Source organism: Canis aureus, chromosome 5 (genome assembly GCF_053574225.1).
Source record: "Canis aureus isolate CA01 chromosome 5, VMU_Caureus_v.1.0, whole genome shotgun sequence".
NCBI classification, from domain to species: Eukaryota; Metazoa; Chordata; class Mammalia; order Carnivora; family Canidae; genus Canis; species Canis aureus.
The window spans coordinates 41,636,551-41,660,853 of record NC_135615.1 but is presented as its reverse complement, the minus strand read 5'-3'; the positions used below and the strand labels follow the sequence as shown (position 1 = coordinate 41,660,853).

Below are 24,303 nucleotides of genomic sequence, written 5' to 3'. Positions count from 1 at the left end.
GTAAGTATTTTTAAAATACTCTGTAAAGTTCTAATTATTTCAAAAAATATATTACTGGTTACAAAGTGCTAAATGGCTCAACTGAGCAATATTTTAGTATTATTAAGCAAACAAGTCATAGCAGAACCAATATATTTTGGACTAACTAAAAAATCTTAATAAAGTTAAAAAAAATACATATAAATATTTTATAAAAAACAGTTGTCCAAACTCTCTATATTTTAGTATCTCTACTACTGAGTTCAAACTAGCATAGCAGTCTATTTCCCATTTATTAAATTACTTATATTTCTTGAAAATAGCAAGCTTTCCTAAATGGCTTCATATTTTCTATAAAAATATTAAAAGAATGATAAAATTAGAGGATAAATTCTTAATTTAAAACTTACTTAGTTTCTTCACTTCTTCCATTCCTTTTTTATGAGGAGGCTCCTGAATAATTTTGTCAACATCTGCCCTTCCAATCAGATCATCAGGTCGGTCCCACATAGAAAGACGGGTGGTAGGATTATAAAAGAAGACCCGCTCATCACCAGTCCAAACAACACACCTACAAATTGATTCACATATCAGGTTTCTTACGTTACGGAACATATGTGATAGACATAAGTCTTTTACTGTCATCCTGCCTAAAGGGGGAGAGGAGGGGAGGTAGGGAGGACACCTTCATATTTAATAATAGTTACAGAGCCAAAGATGATTTCTGAAGGAGTGAGCTGACTGGCTAAGGTTACAACAGCAGTCCAACATTGAACTGTGCAACACTTGAACCTATCATAAAGAATAAATTTAATGACAACAAGTAAGAATGGTATATTAAGCTGTTCGGAAACTAAAGAACAGATCATTGCACAATACCTATTATGTAATATCTCTTAATACTTCTTACCAAATCAGAATTTTACATACTCAAATGCAAACTGCTATGAGGTCTTTAGTACCTTATTATATCTGGCCTAAAAAATAAGAAATACTGATTGCACTATGACACCAGAGCCCACTATAACTCACTATTCCTGTTAATTACAAGAAGTTCAGACAAAACATAAAAAACAAGAATATAAGGACTGTATATAGTTTTTAAAAAATAAGTACAGAAGAAAGACACTATTTAAAAAAAAAAAAAAAAGAAAGACACTTTAAGGCAGCAACTGTGAGGGCATAGATTTCCCATTTTTCCTCCCTCAAAGCTCTACCCTGAGGGGCCCCAGTCACAGAGTAGCACGGTGGCAGCAGCAAAGGCAGGAAAAACTCCCAACAGAAACCAGGTATTTATCACCAGTAGCTCAACAGCTGCCAAGCCAAGCTGATCTAGATGCTGAAAATATCAGATAAACTTCTCTGCTGAGATAATCAAAGACTTTTTTAAAAAGATTTTATTTATTTATTCATGAGAGACACAGAGAGAGGGAGGCAGAGACACAGGCAGAGGGAGAAACAGGCTCCATGCAGGGAGCCCCATGTGGGACTCAATCCTGGGACTCCAGGATCATGCCCCAGTCCCAAGATGGCGCTAAACCGCTGAGCCACCCGGGCTGCCCCGCAATCAAAGACTTTTAAAGCAGTAATTATAACTAGAGTTCATGAGATGAAGGAAAAAAAAAAAAAAAACCTTGAAAACTCATAGTTCAAAAGTTCAAGTTTCATTTCTAAAACATTTAGAGATGAAAAACACACAAGTTAAGCAAAGGAAACAAGAGAAAGAGACAAGCCAAGAAACAAACTCAACCACAGAGAACAACCTGATGGTTACCAGAGGGTGGGGCAGGGGATAGGGATTAAGGAGTACACTTGTTATGAGCACCAGGTATTGTATGGAAGCTCTGGATCCCTCTATTGCACACCTGAAACCAATATAACACTGCCTATTAACTATTTGGGAATTAAAATTTAACAATTAAAAAGAAAAATACACAATGAAATTAAATTTCTTTGGATTGGCTCAAGAACAGAATGGAGATGACAGGAAATGATAAGTAAACTAGAAAGTAGATCAATAATTATTTTGCCCAAAGAACGAAGAGAGGAAAAAAAGAATACGTTTTCAGGAAGCTAAAGAACTACAGAAAAATGCTTTCTGGGAACCCTCTTGTACTGTTCGTGGGAATGTGAACTGGTATAGCCACTCTTGAAAACTGTGTGGAGGTTCTTTAGAGTTTACCCTACGACCCAGCAATTGCACTACTGGGTTTTTACCCCAAAGATACAGATGCAATGAAAAGTCAAAACACCTGCACCCCAATGTTTATAGCAACAATGTCCACAATAGCCAAACTGTGGAAGGAGCCTCGGTGTCCATCGAAAGATTAATGAATAAAGAAGATGCGGTCTATATATACAATGGAATATTCCTCAGCCATTAGAAACGACTAATACCCACCATTTGCTTCGACATGGATAGAACTGGAGGGTATTATGCTGAGTGAAGTAAGTCAATCGGAGAAGGAAAATCATTATATGGTTTCACTCATACAGGGAATATAAAAAATAGTGAAAGGGATTATAGGGGAAAGGAGAGAAAATGAGTGGGAAAAATCAGAGAGTGACAAAACATGAGAGACTCCTAACTCTGGGAAACAAACAAGGGGTAGTGGAAGGGGAGGGTGGGCAGGGGGATGGGGTGGCTGGGTGGGGGGCACTGAGGGGGGCACTTGACGGGATGAGCACTGGGTATTATACTATATGTTGGCAAATCAAACTCCAATAAAAAAAAAAGGAAAAAAAAATGCCTTCTGTAAATGTCATTTATGCAGACGTTTAGCTTTACTGGGGGGGGAACCTACCCTAACTTTTCTAGGCCGTTTTCTAAACTATGGCACACTACTGACAGGGAAACAAGTTCAATGACCATGGATTCCTTACCAGAAACCATAGAGGCAAGAACACAGTAAAACAACACCTTTAAAGTTCTAGGAGGGGGGAAACTGAAAATGGCTAATGAAACTGTTCTAAAATTAAATATGGTAATGGTTGCACAACTCTGTGAATATATTATAAAGCATGGAGTTTATGCTTTAAATGAGTCAACTGTATGATGTATGAATTATCTCAATGTCATATTTTTAAGAAGCAGCTAAACAAAAAAAAGTATATACTAAATGATTCCTGACATAACATTCTAGAAAATACAAAGCAACCTAAAATAACAGAAAGCAGAAGGATCCTTAGGGTTTGGATTAGAGGGAAGGACAACAAAGAGACACAAGAAAACTTTTGGGGTTATTGGAAATTATGTCGATTGTAGAAATGAACTTTAAATATTTCAGCTCATTGTACTTCAACGGTACTTGGTAACACAGAAAAATGAGGAAACAGGGGCTCCTGGCTGGCTCAGTCAGAAAAGCATGTGACTCTTGATCTCAGAGTTCTAAGTCTGAGCTCCATGCTAGGTGTAGAGATTACTTAAAAATAAAATCTTTTTTTTTTTAATGAGAAAATGTATAATGTACTACTAAATCAAAATCTTTTGTGGAAATGGACTAGATACATTTCTTTTTGTTATGCAATCTAACAGAAAACCAAAGTTCACTGATCCTAGGGAAAACAAAACTTTTTTTTACTCTATAATTAATTTTAAAAGCAGGTGTGGGGGCCACGTGGGTGGGCACAGTTAATCATCTGACTCTTGGTTTCAGCTCAGGTCATGTTCTTAGGGTGGTGAGACTGAGCCTCACGTCCAGTTCTACACTCAGCATGGAGTCTACTTGGAAATCTCTCTCCCTCCCCACTCTGTCCCTGCTGTTCATGCTCATATGCATGTGCTCCCTCACTCTCTCAAATAAATAAATAAATAAATCTTTAAAAGCATAAATATAAAAGCAGATGTGGAGACGAGTGTTATAGGTTACATTAAAATAATCCTGAGAGGGATGCCTGGTTGACTCAGTCAGGAGAGCATGTGACTCTTGACCTTAGGGTTATGAGTATGAGCCTCATGTTGGGTGCAGAGATTACTTAAAAATAAAATCTTCAAAAAATAATAATCCTGAGATACTTAAGCCATCTCATTAGATGGTTAACTGTATTGGGGTGGGGGGAACCTAACCCTAAATTTTCTATGCTGGTTTCTAAAACACTGTTTAATATTAACAACAGTAACAACTTTAAGATATAGTATTTTACTAATTCATTTTAACTTCAAAACATGTGCTAATACAGCTCCATCAGTACTAACGATAAATTTGTAGTGAGGGACGCCTGTGTGGCTCAGCGGCTTAGCGCCTGCCTTCAGCCCAGGATGTGATCCTGGGGTCCCGCGATCGAATCCCACATTGGACTCCTTGCATGGAGCCTGCTTCTCCCTCTGCCTGTGTGTGTCTCTGCTTCTCTCTCTGTGTCCCTCCTGAATAAACAAAATCTTTAAAAAAAAAAATGTGGAGGGATCCCTGAGTGGCGCAGCAGTTTGGCGCCTGCCTTTGGCCCAGGGCGCGATCCTGGAGACCCGGGATCGAATCCCACGTCGGGCTCCCGGTGCATGGAGCCTGCTTCTCCCTCTGCCTGTGTCTCTGCCTCTCTCTCTCTCTCTCTCTATCATAAATAAAAATTAAAAAAAAAAAAAAAGTGGAGTAAAAAGCTGTCAGGACATTTCAGAATTAACAAAGATTATGGACAAAGAATTCTTATTTAAAAACTGCCCTGTGCTGATAAAACGCATGATAAAATATTTAGGCGTGAAGTGTACTAATATCTATAACTTTTAACCTATCTAATAAATAGCTATGGTTGGCAGATTCATGAGGGATGAGGGATGGTAAGTAAATGATAAATATGATAAAATGTTAATTGTAGAAGCTAAGTCAATATATGGTGCTCACTGTTCCGGAAACATGCTTCCAATGTTTCTGTAGGTTTCAATTTTTTCATAATAAAATACTGGAGTAAAAAGCCCTGGGAATAACAACAAAAACCTATGAAACACAAGAGCTAGTGGCCTTGTGCTACTCTCTGTACATGCAATACCAAGTAAAACTTGAAAGATCATTTTTCCTAAGTTAAAACCCAACACAGGAATCCCTGGGTGGCGCAGCAGTTTAGCGCCTGCCTTTGGCCCAGGGCGCGATCCTGGAGATCCGGGATCGAATCCGTCGGGCTCCCGGTGCATGGAGCTTGCTTCTCCCTCTGCCTGTGTCTCTGCCTCTCTCTCTCTCACTGTGTGCCTATCATAAATAAATAAAAATTAAAAAAAAAAAAAAAAACCAACACAGACTACACACAAGGAAAGCACAGCCAATATAGGCAGCCCTCACTATGCACTCTGCAGGACACTGTAAAAGTAATTGCAAGCTAAAGCCATATGATGCAATCTCAAGAAGCAATGGAAAAAATTACAATTAGTCCATAAGCTTTAAAAATTTTTGTCAAAACATTAAAAACTCACTTGGACCAGAAACTAAAGCTTACTGACCCTAAGGAATACGAAATGCTTCTAATTTTGATCTTCTTTAAAACAAAGAGTCTAATGTTGTGAAATACTAGGTAAAACATACCAGTGTATCGGTAAGGAATATGAAACTTCATGTTTCACATCTAGCTGAACTCTGAAGAAACCGTTACTTTAAGATCAACATCTGAAGATATCAAGCAATACAAAGACTAATAAAAATCTGATTATCCAAATGAAGTGGCATAGCCTGCTTAGCTAAATAATTTGTCGTTGGTTTTTAAGAGTTTAAGTAATCTTTTGGGGATCCCTGGGTGGCTCAGCGGTTTAGCACCTGCCTTTGGCCCAGGGCATGATCCTGGAGTCCTGGGATCGAGTCCCACATCGGGCTCCCTGCATGTAGCCTGCTTCTCCCTCTGCCTGTGTCTCTGCCTCTCTTTCTCTCTCTGTCTCATATAAATACATACATACATAAATAAATAAAATCTTTGAAAAAACTTAAGAAAAAAAAAAGAGATTTTAAGTAATCTCTATACCCAACATGGGGCTAAAATTTATAATCCTGAGATCAAGAGTCTTACGCTCCACTCAGCCAACCAAGCACACCCTTAGTAATTTGTTTAGCATTTACCCATTTTACAAGAAACAGGAAATAATTAAGGAATTAAAGTTCTACTGACAATACATTTTTCACTGACAGACTTGGAAAATAATTTAGATAAGCAGTTGTCTTACATGTATGCAGATGGGCTGTATAAGCACTAGGAACACAGAGTTGCGGCGAGGGGGAATATTCCCTAGGGTATCAATAAATATGATCTCACTGAAATACAAAATCTATGTATGACAAGACATTAAAACGAAAATCAACGGGTAGGGAGAAACTGTAATGTATGTAAAAATCAAAGGAGTTAATAGCATGCATGAAAAGATCTTTTCTGGGTGGCTTAGTAGGTTAAGTGTCTAACTTCAGCTCAAATCATGATCTCAAGATCCTGGGACTGAGCCCCACAACAGGCTCTACCCTCAAGAGGGAGTCTGCTGTCCCTCTGCCTGTCTCTTTCCCCCACCCCCACCACTTAAGCTCTCTCAAATAAATAAATACAATCTTAAAAAAAAAAAAAAGGCTCTCTCCTACTATTAAGAAAAAGACAAGTTCATAAAAAGGACAAGGAAAACTGTGAAGGAAGCAATCTACGGCCAATCAACATGAAATAAATTGAATTACACCAGCATCTGGAAAATGTAACAGGATTCTTTTTCTTAACAGGTTACCCAAGATGTAAACAAAATATGCCCACACTGGTAAGAGGGAGAGAACATTGGTACTACCAGGCTATTGCCGAGAATATTAACTGGCTAAGTCCAGCCTGCCTTGTTCCCTCCCCCCAACTGCCAAAACCTTTCTGAGGTTAACTTAGCAGTATCTACCAAATATTAAATAACAGAATCATTTGATTCAGCAACTTCACCTCTAAAAATCAATTCAACAGTAATATCTGAATGTGTTCACAAAGAAGTATGTATGAAGGATGTCCTAAACAGCAACAGCAACTTTTGTTAATAGGGGGAGAGGGGGGGAGTTGTGGGGGACAACCTAATCAACTCATTATAGAAAAATTATCCGTTTACAGAAAACTATGCTATCACAAATAGATTTATATATACATAAATAGCAAAATTTGAGACATATTTAGTAAAAAAAAAAAAAACAGGAATACTGTTTTTAAGACACTATAAACACGCATGTACACCACACATAAATCCTGTATACATGTACATAAAGCATAGCAAAGGGCCTAGAAAGCATATGTATCCAAACTTTTATTAATGAAGAGGCTAGATGAAAGTGGAATTCTGTAATTTTTTCCATGTAATTCTTTCATAATGTATGTATTTATGGATTCACGTATTCTCTTCTAATAATATCAGATCAATGAGAAAACAACTCAAAGCAGGACACAAAAACTATAGATATAAAACATACAGAAAAAAGGTTTCAAGGATAACATAAAAGATGTGACATGCAAATAACAAATGTTCCAGAAAAGGAAAAACAGATAAAGAGAAGCAATAATTAAATAAATTCCAAAAGAAAAGTTCCACCAATCTGAGGACAGACCCAAATCTGAAAACTGTTGAGGGCCCATGAAGTTGCAGACTGGTGAGATTCAGAGTTGGTTACCAACTTTTCATGTACAAACACAGAAACCACAATCTAGGAACATATTCTTTGAATGGACTATTTTCATAACTTCAATTGTGGTAAATATTTTGTAAATATTTTATTTTTTAAAATGAGGCTTTGCATCAAGTTGGTAGAATGAAATATATAGAAAATAATTATTCCAAATGACTTTAAAACAGAATAATCTGTAATGAACCCCTCGAGTAAGATTCCCTGAACATAAATGTAATGGGGGTGGGGGAGGAGTTAAAAATGGTTTTCAGTATCACACTGTAAAAGCGACAGTGTTAGTACTGTAATTCTGTGACTTGTGTGTGAGAAAAGCAAATAAATAATTATGTTGCTATCGCTTAGCAAGAGGATTTTCAGCAAGAAAGGCGATATTGAGTTTAAACTAGATGATGAGGTTCAGTAAAAACCTTATAGTAAACCTCAACTGCAAATAATTATATGAACTCATGATAGGTCTTTAAATGTGTGCATCTTCAATCTTCAATCTGTCTAGCAAAGAGGTCTAAAAAAAATGACTTTTTCAGTAATAACAACTATCCCTAGATCCTATAAATGCCACATCCCAGGAAAAGAAACCAGGCTCCATAGCAAAATGGCCAAATCTAGGTCTGATGCAGGAAATACATGAGACAGCCAGAAACATCTTTGTCAGAGTAGAAAACAAGGTAGGTATCAAAGAACAGGGTTGCAACAAAAAACCCCGGAGTCAATCTTAAGAGGCTTCACGCAGCCCAAGATGAAACAGTTGAACTTTGGTAAGCATAATAACTATCCTGGAGAGAAGCAAAGAACATGTATTTAAATCTATGAATCTATAATACCCAAACCAACTCATTACTGTGAAAACCTCAGGCCTACTGACATTTTGGGCTAAATAATTCTTGTAGGGAGATCTCTTGTACATAGTAGGATGTTTAGGAGCATCCCTACCCTCTAACAACTAGATATTACATGCTATTAACCCCTTCCAAGTTATGACAACCAAAAATGTCCCCCAACCCTGCCAAACGTCCACGTATGAATTAGTCTTCCTAAAAATCTGATGAGAATCTGACCAGGTATCTGCATACACTTGCAAGTTTGCAGGAAATTCAGGAATAGAAGACTGAAACAGTACCACTGGGATGCAATAGTAACATTCAGACTGTGAGTCTCCATGTAACCAACATTTATTTTTTAAATACCAAAAACAGGAAAGATGCAATGAAAACACAATGGAGGGGAATCTATAGATTACAAGACATCTGGAACAACTCTATGTAATGTGTGGATTGTACACGGATTAAATGGGCTGCAGCAGGACCAGGACAGAGCACTGACTTAGGAAGAATAAGAAAAGGAAAAATGAGGGATGCCTGGGTGGCTCAGTGGTTGAGCATGGGCCTCCGGCTCAGGGCGTGATCCTGGAGTGCTGGGATTTAAGTCCCACATCGGGCTCCCCACAGGATGCCTCCTTCTCCCTCTTCCTATGTCTCTGCCTCTTTCTCTATGTGTCTCTCATGAACAAATTTTTAAGAAGAGAAAGAGAAAGAGAGAAAGAAAGAAAAGAAAACCAAAGCAGAAAAGAAAAACACTTAAATTAAAAAAAATTTTACACAGTTCTGTAAGTGTAATCATCTTTGTAGGCATATATACCAAATTAATTTTATTTTATTTTTTAAAGATTTTATTTATTTATTCACGAGAGACACGGGGGGCGGGGGTGGAGGGCAGAGACACAGGCAGAGGGAGAAACGGGCTCCATGCAGGAAGCCTGACACGGGACTCAATCCTGGGTCTTCAGGATCACGCCTTGGGCTGAAGGCAGCACTAAACTGCTGAGCCACCCAGGCTGCCCCTAAACTAATTTTAAAAACTTATTTTACACAATAAAAACTAGATTCAGGATCTCACAGTGGTTCAAGTCTATAATTGCGCACAATAAAAATTAAGAGACAGTTACAATGAAAGGAGAAAGACAATTGAGTTTTAGGTCTGAACACCCAAAACACAAGAAACAAGAACCAAAATATTCACCAGATAAAAATAACTACTTGGTATGTATTTTTTAAAGCATGTTTCATTCTATATGATAAACCGTTTATCAAATAAGGCAATAAATTAACAAAGAATGAAATAAAGTAACTTACTAACTGAGCCAAGTACATACCATGGAGTACCAGGAATGGGGGTAGTAGCTACTGGCTTTGCCTTCTGGGCAGCCTTTTCTTCTTCAGTCATCTCCTCCTCTTTGGGCTCCTAAGGGAAATGAGGTTACTCCCATTTAATTAGTATCACAAAACTATACCTGAATCTCACACAAATACAAGTAATACTGCAAATACCTCAAAGTACAACCAACATCAGGCCTGTTGCTAGCATAGTGAGGACAGACTGTGAGTAGGGACTTCTAAGAAGGTTCTAAAACTTTGCTCCTTAGACAGAGCCAAATTCTACAACAGCAGACTCCAGCAACAGCAGATGGTCCTATCTTACAGATTCACCAACTATCTGCTTAGGAGCAGAAGTAGAGAACTTAGGATAGAAAACTAGATGAGACTTCTTCACTTAAGGTTCCTTCTTTCTCCTGCTTATTAATAACTTCCTTACTAATAAAACATGACTATCATTAGTCTCTCACTGAATAAAGGAAGCTTCCAAAAAGCAGAGCTCTTATAGTGCTGTTAGAGATCATTCCAGTGTCAGGAGAAGACCAATAAAATGTAACATCCCCCAAATATATAAAATTGTATTTATGGGACGCCTGGGTGGCTCAGTGGTTGAGCGTCTGTCTGCCTTTGGCTGAGGTCGTGATCCTAGAGTCCTGGGATCGAGTCCCACATCGGGCTTCCCGCAGGAAGCCTGCTTCTCCCTCTGCCTATCTCTCTGCCTCTCTCTCTCTCTGTCTCTCATGAATAAATAAATAAAACCTTTAAAAAAAAAAATTGTACTTCTAATTTTTACCATGTGCCAGTCTATACATCAAGAGGCCGGAACTGGGTCCATGCCTTGGTCCAAGGCCCTTTCTTTCTAGGGGCCTTGATTTACTGTAAGAAGTAATTTAATGAAACTTTTAAAGGAAAAATTGAATTACCAACTTCAAAGAACCTTAAAATTTCAGAAGTCAGACCATTAACAATTATCTAAAACTGTATCAGATGAGTTTTCAATTACAACTAAATTGTAGACAATAATCAATGCTAGCTCCCAAGTTAACCGGTCGTGGCCCTTTACCTCCTTTATCTCCTTTATAGGCTCTTCTTTAGGGTCCTCCTCCTCCGTCTCCATTGGCAGAGGTTCTTCGGAAGGTTCTTTAATTGGCTCTTTAATCTTCTCCTCCAATTTTTCTATTACAAAGTTAAGACAATGTCACTCAATGGTTTTTGTTATAATTTTCCAAGAACTTTCAGAGACTAAACAGTGGAGATACTCTGTAACCAGAAGTTATTAACCACCAAGATAAAATGTTCTTCTTTGTATCATGATTAATTTCAATATAATGTACTGGTCAAGTTGAAATACCTTGCTATCCCATCAGGAAACTGTCACTAGAGAAGAACCACTGATTGCAGAGGGACATGAAGTCTTTCAAGTCACTCACGCATCCTTTGTAGCAATGATTCATTTTGCTCAAAGGGATAAGATACTAAGAGACTTAGAAACAGGAACTTATGATACAGAAAATTATGAGTTTTCTTCATCCAAGACTCCCCAAGGGCCTCTATTTCTTTCTTCAGAAACACATGCTATACACACATTTCTTCCTTATATCAATAATCTCAGTAATTACACAGGAGAACAATTACATAATTCTTAACTGCAATAATAGATTATGTGTACAGATAAATAATTTAATTTCTCTGGATGGAAAAAAATCATAGACCAACATCTAAGTGGAACTGGCTTTTTAAATTCATACATATTTATCCGTTTGGTAGAAATAAATAATCCAACAACAATGGAATTAGCAAATTCTTAAAATGCGTTAAAAAGGAATTTAACTCAGAATTTCAAACAGCATTCTATTTATAGTACCGTGGCTTTTACTATGTCTCAACAAGTCATTAAAACAGTACCTTTTTCCTTTAGTTCTTGGGGTTTTTCCCAGGTTGATTCTAATGTTCTATTATTATAGTAATAGGTCTTTCCATCTGCTGTTTTATATTCAGTCCACTCAGAAACTGCCGTTGCTCCAGCTAAGGTAGCAGGGGAAGCTGCAATAGCAACCTGGGGGTGTATCATAGGTACGATAGGAGGGGCCATGCCTGGCAATACACCTAAAAGAAGAAGAATACAAAGTTAGGTCCAAGTATCAAACTGCAATGCAAAATGAAAACTTTAAAATATGAGCTATATCTTCCATTAAATATTAATAAATGAATGAGCCAGTTGGAACAAAAACAACAAATCATATAAAATGTGATTTCATTACTTAATGCTATTTCCCTGGTTTAGGTCTAAGATCTAAATCCAATTAGATTTCAGAAATTCAACCCAAGAAGTACCTTAAGAATAGTGAAAAATTTGGATCGAAGTTATGATGAAGTCCTAACAGTAAGTTATAAAAATCATGACACATTCTCTACATGTGAACAGAAATATATTTTTATAAAGAATCTCTCAAATTCTAATGAAATCAAGCCAACAAACATTTACTGAGCCTATTTCCTGAGGCAAAATTATCTTCTAGTTCTAAGGTACCTAAAAGGGTATGAATAAAATTCTCAGTTTTAAAGTAAATGACTGAGTTTATTATCAAATCCATTTTAATATACTAAGTGATTAAGTCAGGTGTCCCTGTTAACTCTTTGTCAGTTTACATTTTTTTCCTTTAAAAAAAAAAAGGCAGTTTCTATTTTTTAAAAGATAAGCCAAGCTTAGTATTTTTTTTTAATCAGACAGCTAAACAAGCTGACATTATATAAATAATTTAAGGTATATGAATCCAAATTGAAAAAAAAAAACCCTCAAATCCTATTCTAGAATTTAAGTTTCAGGTAGCTGTCTTCAAGAAGTTTAAAATTTAAGTTTATACTATACACACAAATATTCACACACATATACTCACTAGCATGCAAGCATAATCACATCACTTTACACATGGAAATGATTTTTTTATATTTAACTTAAAAACACACATCAAAAATAAAATTAAATGTTATGAATATGAGAATGAAGTTGTTTACACTTATTACAAAAATTAAGATATAAAGTGATCTGACCTTATTTGCTTTTGTGAACCAAAGAAGCTAATACTACAGGCAATTGGGAAAATTAAGTGTTGGCCAAATATGACAACTGCATTTATACTGCTCATTAAAAAGAAAAATATAAAAAAATCCACTCACTTGGGCAAAAATAAATAAATAAAAGGATAAACAACAACATTCACTACCATGCCAACTTACAGACAAAACAAACTAAGATGGTTTTAAAAATTACCGGTCTTGGTGGTAGCGACTGTCTTTACATACGGGCAGCTGACTATTTGCATCATTGCTACACCTGTAAAATGGATAAGCAAGCATACGTTGGAAAGCTGCCATGGTATGTCGGCTACCACTGGGATTCAGGGAAGTAATTTACCACTACAATTTAGAATGCAATTTCCAATGAAAAAGACCAAGAATGGAGTAAAATTTCTTTTTTGTTTGACATTTTGTGGGAAGTGGTGCCAAATCCAATGATAACTAATTCTAAATTATAGCATCAATTACCTTTTTATCAAACCAGCTGTGATAATACTTGAAGGAGTCTTGAGAGTTTAAAATCGATGAAGGAAGCCCCTTCATTAAATATATATATAACAAGTTCTCGTGTGGGACATTTTCCCACAGGACATCAAACCCATGCTGCTGTTGCTTAGATACCAGTGAAAGGCAGATGCAGCATGACACTGACAAGACACTTTCTCTGTGCTGCTAAGTGGGAACTACATGCAGAAGCTGAGGCATGGAGCATAACCATGCAGAAGGAGAAAAAGAATAAGATAGGACAAAGAAGGGTGTGAGAGAAAGGAAGTAAGGTATGAGATGGATCCAAATATTCCAATGCAAATATTTCAAATAAAAGGGCAGAGATGAAAAGAAGGGTAGCATTCAACTAATGACAAAATATCCATTTTCAGTGCTTGCTCTGTGGAATGTCACAGGCTTGAAACAATGTGGAAGCAGGCTAACATGTGAAGAAAAATACAGCCCCTTTAGTATCACTTATGACTACATGGGCTGATTGTTTCCGAAACCTCTATAATTTAAGCCAACTAAAGGAGTAGCACTTGTATCAAAGAATGGAAATTACGTACAGTTCTTAGAAGAATGAAGACTCATCATGATGCATTACAGTGTGATAAAAAGGGAATGAAAGGAAAAGCTGGAAAACTAAGACTGATTAATTGAAGAAAGCCAAAATTAAGTGTGAAATAGAAAAAAACTTTTAAAGGAAAAGGCTGAAGGCAGGAAGAAAAGGAGTTTGGGAATTAGGTTTTAATTTCTATTTGTTTTGGTTGAAAAAACTAAACCTAGTTTGGTACCAATAATTTAAAGTAATACACTATTTTCCCCACTAAAGTACAGGAAAATAAATTTCACTTAATTTAGAGATGAAAATTGAAATTAAACCCCTGGGTTTGTAAATAATGTACCTAAGTTCACGCACGCACACACAAAAATACTGCCAATTTTTGAAAAATGCCTTTAATTTCTTAATTACCATTTTAAGTAAAGAATATTAAAGCTAAACTTTCAACTACCTCTGAAACTGAACAAAAGCACTAGATCATAAAAGCATGCTGAGTTAAGTCATATGTACGGTTCTGTTTTCCATAACGTTAAAAGAAGCAATGCAAAAATTAATTTGGTTAAAGAAGTTATACCACATATTAGGTTTAAATTAGTATAAATACTGCCATCTGCAGGACCACTGAACCTATTAAGTCAACACTAGAAATTCAATTCTTAGCATATATGAACTTTATTCTCAATGTTCTCCAAAACCACTCCCAAAAGGTAATTTTAACTATCCATCTAAAACAGAAAATCAAGCCTATTCATATTTAGGCCTAAGTGCCATTGTTAAATATCAACTGGGCCGACACAGAATGCCTACATTTGACTAACAACAAAGAGACCATACTGAAAGGTCATCTGTGTTTCTTTTCATGCTATAAAGATAAACTTAAGGTTTTCTTTAAGGATGATTACATACATAAGACTCAAAATTGCCATATATCTGAATTTTTAATCTTCTATTTAAAGGGACATCTGGGGTGCCTGGGTGGCTCAGTCAGATTTGGTTTTGGCTCAGGTGGTGATGATCTCTGGTTCCTGAGATAAGCCCCATGTCCAGCTCTGTACTCAGGGGGAAGGTGGCTTAAGATTATCTCCCTCTTCCTCTGCCCTTCCCTCTTCTCATGCTCACATGCTCTCTCTCAAATAAGTAAAATAAATTTAAAAAATAAAATTAAAAAGAACCTAAAGGGAGCATCTTCAATTTTCCTGTAAGTTTATTCTCAAATTATGTTCTACTAAGAAATTAGAAAATTTCACTTAGCATTTTGAAGAGTTCCAATGTCAGTGACAAGTTTCTTCATATTCTAAGATTTTATAGTTTCAGACATCCTGTAATTTTAATCCAATTTACTATTCCCAATGCCAAGTCTTATTCCTGTATTTTTTACCCGTAATTCTTCCACTCCTTTCCTTCATCTTATTTGACTATCCCTTCCTTAATCATTCTCATTAGAGCCATACATTGCTATTAGAGATAGAACTTAAAGCTCCAGAATAAATAACATCCAAATCCTTCCTGTTTACCTTACTGCCAAATTGATAAAAAGAGATCAATCCCACTGTATATAAAAGATCTGGGGAGGAGCAAAACAAGTCATCTTTTTCTTTTCTTTTTTTTCTCACTAAAGCACCATGGAGAACGGAATTGAAAGGGAAATGAGAAAATGAATTCGTAGTATCAAAGATGCCTTACCACATAGACAAATATTGTTATTATTATTACTATTATACATTAACTCTCTAAGGAATCTTGGCATCTCGGACAAAATTTTACAGATTATCTACCTCAAGCTCGCTTCCAAATGACCTACAAGATGACATTAGTGACTGCCATTTATTAAATGCTTTTTATGACTAAACTTCATAGGTACTACCTCATTTGGTCAAATGGTCACCACTAAAACCTGGGATGAGGATCAGAGAAGACTGTGACATCAAAACAGAGCTATAAATGAAGGGATTTTATTGTGACAAAATTCAACATTCCATAGATATCAATTCTGCTACTCCGTACCTTTCACCCACTGGTCCTATTAACAACTTCCGAAGCAAAATAAAAATCCTTTAGAAAACCTCTCAAATACTTCAGTAATATGATTACCCTACCCAACCCTCAATCTTCCCTCTACAGAATTAACAACCCCAGCTCCTTCAGATCATTCAGAATCCAGCAGCTGGTATGAATACTGTCCTTAACCCCAAAGCACACCTAAGATTCAAGAGCTCATGATCAGTGTCAACCTAGTCTCCATTTATCACCTGGTTTTCTACCAAGAGTATATCCAAAGAGGCAATTATCCAGCAGCTTGTCTTAAATTTAATTTAGAAAAAGGGCAATCCCTAGTATGAGGAAACATTTTTGGTTTTCCTCTTACTTTTAAATAGTTTTGAGTTTCCTAAACATCACATATTGGGCACTTAATTACCTAACACTACACCAACAATGTGCAAAAGGTTTTCCTTAGGGGGAAAAAACCTCTTAAAATTCTGGTTTCTTTCTTGCTAAGGTGTAATAAATACCTAAGTGTTTCTTTTCCAAGTGGTCACAAGGAAAAAGATAATTTAGAACAGTAATGATAATTTTAAAATGTACAAATCTAAGAAACAGCTGTACTACAACCCTATTCTTATATAAAAACTAGTAAAAATAAAGTAGCAATAGAGAGCGGGAGGAATATGAAATTGGGAGACAAGGGGCCTAAGTTCTATCCACCTCTGCTACAAACTAGCCCTGTGAACTTGAGCTCTCTAATGTAGAAAAGCTTCAAACTGAAATACTAGGAGAACAGACCACAGATTAAGGGTTAATTGTGTTTGCCAACAGCAAATGCATTCAAATTAGGATGCCCAACAATGTCACTGTTTTAACCGCTACAGGAAAAATTCCACTTCACAATCTCACCGTTAACTATTTAAATGGTGCAGGTTATGCTTCATTTCACAAATGTTACAAGGAAAAGTTCTGGTTTTGCTTTTGATGAATTTCTTACAGTTAAGTGACACATTTTCTTCCCAGTATAACATAGTTATTAAGAGCATGGTATTTGGGTCTGGAGTGCTTAGCTCATATCCCAACACGATCACTTACTATGTGACCATGGGCAAGTAATTTAACCTATCTGTGTACCTACCTCATACCGTGGTTGCAAAACTGAGTTAGTTACACGTAAAGTGCTTAGAGCAGGGCACGATGTATAAAATCAATATGTATTAGCTATTAATGACCTGTTAAGTTCTCAACTTCACAGACTCAGTCCTTCAAAGATATTGCATTTGAACATAGTTACATGAAAAGATGATCATTTTTAACTCACTGAGGCCATTATCAAAAGTGAGTGTAGCTTCAAATGTGGCTCTAATTTTAAGACATGTAAACAACAACAAAAAAAGGACATTTACCAAAACTGAAGAGAAAATATTGCAGTTAGCCATGAATCTTTCAAAAACATTTCAAACAGGTGAGATTCAAGGCAAATTTCAAATGCAACAGACACATGAGAACAAACTAACTGACAATATGAAAACATAGCTGGAAAGGACTATTAGAATCTATTGGTTTACCTGGAAGTGGAATTGGCATGCCAGGAAGGGGAACACGAAACGGAGGTACCATTACTGGTGGAAAAGCAGGTATTGCTGCTGCTGGCTGAGGTACTGAATGAGGAACAGCAGGAGGTAACGTCTGGGGATGCGGCTGGGGAACAGTTTGCACAGGTGTGGCTGTAGGAGCAGGAGTTGAAACACTAACTGTAGGCGTGGCAACTGAAACAGCGGAACTTGGGGTCTGATCTTGTGTTGTGGGTGCTGATAAAAGATAAAAAAAAGAATATGTATCACTCCTTCATAAACCATTTCGCTATATTCATTCATCATTCACTCATTCAGTAAGTACTTAAGAGCCCATTCCATGCACTGCGAGAAATTTCTAACAAGGTCTCTGTCTTCAAGAAGCTTGAAAATAGCTAAATGAAATACAAACATAACTAAAATACAAAATGAAATGGGATAAATGTAGCAGAGTGTACATCAAGACGCAAAGACCATTTCTAACTGTGAGAGGGTACAGAAAGTTGTATACTGTGATGACAGGCCTTGAAAGATTAGGATTTCAACAAGGACAATGACAAAGTGGAGGGAGAAAATAAGTAGTGGGAAAAGTGAGTAAAAGCAAAGAGGAGGTAACGACAAGGAATTGTTTAGAAAATACATGGCAAGCAGTCAACTAATAAAACACAAGGCATATCAAAAGAACCAGAGAGTTATGGCTGGAGAGGCAGGCCAGAGGCATCAAGTAGCAGGCTGTGACAGAAGTCTAAGGAGTCTGCACTTCACTGGGCAGGGAGAGGGAAGAGCTAATGTAAGTGTAGAAAACTGATCTAGGAGAATGCACACCAAAATGTATATTCTCATTACATCTGTAAATGCCTTCCACATTTTGCTACATATCCTTCATTAGTCTCAATTTTTTTCTAAGAATGCATTCATGTGTTATTTGTGTGACTTTGTGAGTATAGAAGAGGTCTAAGAGAGGCAAAATGAAGGTTTCTGTATGGAAAGGCTTAATCAATGTTTGTTTGATGAATTAATCTGGCAGATGAATGGGAAGAAGAGGAAGAACACAGGTGGGAAAATCAATTTCAGCCTTTCTGGAATTGTCCAAGCAAGGAAGAACAGAGAAAAAGGTAAGTAATAACTGATGACTGAGTATGAACAAAATGGAGTAAAAAACAAGTCAGGTTTCTCTACAATAATTTCAAAATAAAAAAGTGGAAAAAGAAAAAATAATAACAACTCAGGTTTCCAGTGTGAGAGACCAAGAGAATGTGAAACTAGGGATAATCTGACTCTACTACATTATTTTTAAGTAACAAAAATAAAACATTTCATCTCTAGGATCCCATTTAAAATCAAATTGTGACCCTCCCAAAATAAATAAATTCGTATTTTATACTTCTTAAAAAGTTTTAGTTCTCAAATATTATAAAACATCTTTATTATTTATTTATAAACCATTTAGTTCCAAAACAGAATTCATTTTGGTAATTCACTGGTAACAAATACTTCATTTTTTCTTGATGTAAAGAAAAACTTCAAACTACCTGTACTGGACTAAGAATGAATTTATCAAATTAAATGAAATAAAACCGTGCATTCCCAATCTTTATGCCAATTTTATTCTAAGGGAAAGCACACTGTTGAATACAAGCCACCCAATAATCCAACTGACAAAATTTGTATCTTTTTCAGCTCCTACTAATGAAAAACTCACTTAGGCTGGGAAGATGTGAGCAATTTCATACTTGTTAATGCGGGACTCACCTTGGCTAAATAGACAGCAGGGCCAAACAAGTATCTTCAGGGGCCCAGGAATGAATTGTTGGTCTAGCATAGACCTAGCCTTAGGGTACAGTATCATATTAATATAATTTTATAGAACAGTGTGAAAAATACAAATTACATGCAACATTTGCCCAGTCCCATAAATATACCACTTAGCATTTGTAATCTACCGTAATGGCTGAAAATATGTCTAGTTATTCTTCCCAATGTCCCTGAGAAGGAGGGTTCCATCAGCATTTTTCACAAACTTGCACACAATAAAATGAGTTTATGCTCAACTGGAGCTAAAACATAAATTTCTTAATAATTTTTAGTTCCATTAACACACAGGACTATACCACAGTTCATACAACTACATTTTTAAAAATGTTGTAGTAATAATTATTTAGATATAATTAGTAGAAGATAAAAAGTACTGTAGTCAGGAAAAGAATAGGAGTTACAAAAGTATCAAATTTCAAGTGGAAAGGAACACCAGTAGAGATGGCAAAAAGTTATTCACTCAACCCATTTCTCCTGTTGACACAGGATTTTCTAAATCTGATCGTGGCCATGAGTCATGAGAGGAAAGACACAAAGGCAATGAAAGAATTCAATGGAAAACTGGGAAAATGGTAGCTAGGACTTAATGGTCACTGAACTCCTGCCAACTCCTCTTGCTAAAATAACTAATGAAACGCTAGGCCTCAAATATACTACTAATCCAGCTTCAGATATTAATTTAAAAAGACAAGTGACTACAACAGATGGAGAAATACTAAGACTGCAGTATGACAACACTTCAGGATACTGAATCAAGTGAAATAAAAACAGACATCAGGAATACTCAGAAAGAACATCAAAAGTGATGCCTAAAGGCAGTAAAAAGAACATGTTTCTGCTATTCTGTTCTTAGAATAAGGGCCTCCCAATCAGCGAAGGGCAGTACAAAAAATGACAAACCACAGTTCTGAAAGGAATAGTTCATAGCAGCAAGACAGCTTTGGGCCAATGGATAGACCACTCTGATACAGAAACAGAATACACACAGGACAGTTAAAGTATTCTACTACCAACCTTCTTTAAAACAAAGTACTGCTCCTTCCCCTTCCTAAGAAGGAAGGTAACAAAGCATAAGCAACACAGCATCCACAGAGAACTGCAATGCTTTTATTAATCTCCTTCTGCCACTATCGCCACAGGTATGCCATAAAAACTGGCAGCTTCCTGAATTACCACACAGGTTTTGAGAAGCATGAGCCTACAAGAAGGGAAAGGCCCTCAGCCAGCTAGCTCCTGTCCGTTATACTTCCATGGCGGAATTCACCTTAGCTAAACGAGAAAATACTCGTAAAGCATTACTTACATCTTCCTACTAAGCGCATTTTCCCCCAAACTTCTAAAATATATCAAGTACAGCCGTTAAAATATATCAGAACAGTCTACATCAGGTGTACCTGACTTCTACAGTTACTCCTTGTTATCAATCCAATTTGAATCTACTACTATTAAATCTCTCTCACTTCTTTCTTACAGGGTAAAAGACACTAATAATTCCCAAGTCCCTGAAGCTACGGGACTTTTCTTATTCTCATCTATTATCCAGGTAGCAAAATAATCCAACTTCTAATTATCTATAGGGTTAACTATGTATTTTCATGCCTGTATCATAACAAATAATCTAATTGGTAAAATCATTCTTTAATTATTTTTGGGCTCAATCTCAGCCTAAAATTAAGTAGCACCATATATATAAAAACACAAACAAAAAACCTCCCGGAACTAGTAGTGTAAATATAAACGACATCCTTTTAAGCAAATTAATTAATAATTCTTCTCTTCCCATTCCTAAAATCTGCTATTAATCCCCTCTCATCTTTTTCGGAAAGGTCTACCCCGGGGGGCCTCTGTGATGTGACACCTGAAAATTCTCTCACTTTTCTGACTGCTTCTATCTCTGCTCTTCATCCATCCACCTGTATCTTATTCTAAGACCTATTTACCTCTAAACGAGATTAATGAAAACTTCCTAGTAATTTTTCCTGATTTCAGTAACACCCTCACAGCAAAAACAAAGAATATCAGAAAAACGTTCCAGAACACTGCACTTACACAGGACCCCGGAACCTACCTCCTTCACCTATTTGTTCTTAAAACTCTTTGTAATCTAGTCTCACTCTAAATATGTTAACCGATATAACCACCCCCAACTCAGAAGTTTCTTAGCAATCCTATGAACTGTATTTGTTCTCATCTCCTGACCTTTGTTCATGCTGTCCTTCTACCTGAAAAAATATCTTTACTTTGAAACCTACTCGAGTCCTACCACCCATCCTTCTTGACCAACCTCAAAACCCAGTTTGTCCACCCATTTACTTGTCTCTCCCTATTCTTAACTTCCTACACCTTCTATTCTCACTGTATAATGACTGTGCACACTTCTAATTGTCCCACATGTTATGCTTGCCTCAATTAAAAAAACTGGAAGGCCTGGAAGGCAGGAACAAAGACACTTATTTTACAAACCCCTCGGCACCCAGCTTTACTATCGGCCAAGATGAACAGCTACTTCTGCACTCCCCGGTTTAGCTCCATGAATGCCAAAAGGACAAATAGTTTCTTCTTCTAATGTAAATTCCTGTTCCTTTTTTTAACCCAAAAATCTTAATGTCAATGTGTATTTTAAACAAAATCAAAGATAATACCTGAAACACTAGGATCATTTTGCAATGCAGTCCCTACTTGTCCATTTCTCTAGCCCCTGAATGAAAATACATGCTGGCTGGTACTCACTTGATACTGTCTGCGAAACCGAAGAGGCAGTTGTTGTGGTAGAAGTGGTAGAGGATGGGGTGGATGATGATGTTGAAGTGGACACTGCAGGTGCTGGGCTACTGGTTGTAGGGGTGGAAGCTCCTACTGCTTGTGCTTGTACTTGCGCCTGCACCTGGGCCTGCACCTGGGCCTGCGCCTGAGCCTGTGCTTGTGCCTGAGCCTGGGCCTGAGCCTGGGCCTGGGCCTGGGCCTGGGCCTGGGCCTGCGCTTGAGCTTGTGCTTGTGCCTGCGCCTGCGCCTGGGCCTGAACCTGAGCCTGGGCTGCAAGCATAGGTGTCAGTTCTGACTGCTGAATAACCTTAACTCCATCTGGTTTGGTCCATGCAGATTCACGTGTCCGAGCATTATAATAATAAACCTGCAGAGGAAGCAAAATCGTTGGTATCCCAGAATCTGTCAACTATCATTAAAAAACACTAATGCAACTATATTGTCTTAAAAGGTATTAAAAAAAAAAAATTTAGAAAAAAGAAGTACATGGAAACTAGCTGTTGGTTTATTATAATACTAAAGGTAATACTAAAGGTAATTTTTCCCTTTTCACCCCTTCCCCTAATGTCCTATGAGCACACTGTCTTGAACATTAAAAAGAAACCAAAGTTATATTTTGTGTACAAAGTTAACACAGCAGGCCTCAGACTGCTCTCCATAAAAAGCCCTGTTTGCAAAGCTAACCCGTGACTGGCATTTGGACACCAGAATTCTAAGAGGGCTCCCACCATTCCCTGAAAATCCTGTACTCCTTGGCTCAGGCAAGCTTCAGTGGTAGGTAACACTTCACAGGTACCGTCACAATTCCATGCTGAAGGAATTAAACATGTTCTATGTTCTATTTGATTCCACTGAGGGGACTCTTGGAAGCTTGTGCCTGGTTTCCTCCAGTCTTTGCCCCATACACCTTTCTTTCTTTGCTGGTTTTGCTTCGGATCCTTTCACTGTAATTAGTCTTAGCTGTTAAGTACTACTATATGCGGAGTTCTGGGAGTTCTCCTAGAGAACACCAAACCTCATGACACTTTAAAATCCAAGCTTCCAGAATCATAAGTAAACATATGTGAGCATTCCAGGCAACCTTACGTCTGTGCAGAAGTCCAATCCGGTGAGCCTTTCTTGGCGTTCTAACCTATCCAGTGCTTATCTGGAACTTGTTTTAATTGGCAAGGATACAGTCACTGATTTCCATCTGCCAGGATAACCACCTAAATATATTTTATAATTTACCTTCCCATCTGGAGTTTTATTTTCAACCCATATCTCCTCGGTAGGAGGCAGTGCTGGAGTACCAGGAGCAGTCACAGGAGGCATTCCTGGTGGAAACATCATACCCGGCGGAGGAGGCATGGTTCCCATGGGCGGAGGCATAAAAGGTGGTCTCTGTTGATTAAGGAAAACAGTAATGGTCACTTACATTTATCTTTCTTTTCCTTCAAATAACTAAATTCTACCCAATAGTAAAGTAGTATATAAGAGAAACTAGTTTTATAGTCCATTTAAATACATTCATCAAGTTTCTCTTTAACAAAAATGACTACTCACTGAGGGGGGCACTTGACGGGATGAGCACTGGGTGTTATTCTGTATGTTGGTAAATTGAACACCAATAAAAAATAAATTTATTATTAAAAAAAATGACTACTAAAACAGACTTAACAAGAAATACATCAAAATACTGACAGGGTGGCACCCTGGGTGGCTCAGCGGTTTAGCGCCACCTATGGCCCAGGGCGTGATCCTGGAGGCCTGGGCTCCCTACATGCAGCCTGCTTCTCCCTTTGCCTGTGCCTCTGCCTCTCTCTCTCTGTGTTTCTCATGAATGAATGAATGAATGAATGAATGAATGAATAAATATTTTTAAAAAAAATACTAACAGGAGTCCTCACTGTGTTACAGCCTCATGGATGAATCAATCTTGCTATATTCTTTACTTTAACTGTATTATTTCATGACCCTGGGCAGTGGATTATTTTCAAAAGGAAAAAACTGATTTAGCATTTTGCTGAACACCAAGCACACCAATGCCTCCATACCTCATCTATGACAGGAACCAATCATAAGAGAAACATTATTTCATAAAATAACACAGCAAGAACTAAAAAAGAAAAATCAGCTATACCTAACCCTTTATTCTCTTTTCCTATAAAGCAGTTAACTATAATAAGGTAGGAAAATATTCATCATTTCCTTTTTTTCCCAAATAATACTAATAATGTAGCTTAAAAACACAAACATCAGGAAGTTTCAAAGACAGTTAAATAGTTATCCATTTTACTTTTAGTGAAAATAAGAACTTAAATGGTATA

General features: G+C 37.0%; 1 protein-coding gene across 6 annotated transcripts in view; it reads right to left on the bottom strand.

Annotated features, from left to right (window-relative positions):
* Positions 1-24,303, bottom strand: part of TCERG1 (transcription elongation regulator 1) — a 63,818-nt gene that overhangs the window by 30,960 nt on the left and 8,555 nt on the right. For 4 of the 6 annotated variants that reach the window (XR_013379722.1, XM_077897726.1, XM_077897727.1 and 1 more), the window contains exons 3-10: positions 23,225-23,377; positions 21,962-22,361; positions 17,411-17,653; positions 13,002-13,064; positions 11,636-11,836; positions 10,794-10,906; positions 9,730-9,818; positions 390-550 (exon numbers count right to left, since the gene is read on the bottom strand). Coding sequence is in view for 5 of the 6 variants with exons in the window: in XM_077897726.1 (XP_077753852.1) it covers positions 390-550; positions 9,730-9,818; positions 10,794-10,906; positions 11,636-11,836; positions 13,002-13,064; positions 17,411-17,653; positions 21,962-22,361; positions 23,225-23,377 (1,423 nt within the window). In the remaining variant the exon portion in view is untranslated. The remainder of the gene's footprint in view (positions 1-389; positions 551-9,729; positions 9,819-10,793; positions 10,907-11,635; positions 11,837-13,001; positions 13,065-17,410; positions 17,654-21,961; positions 22,362-23,224; positions 23,378-24,303) is intronic. The other 2 variants (XM_077897729.1, XM_077897730.1) reach the window with 1 other exon arrangement.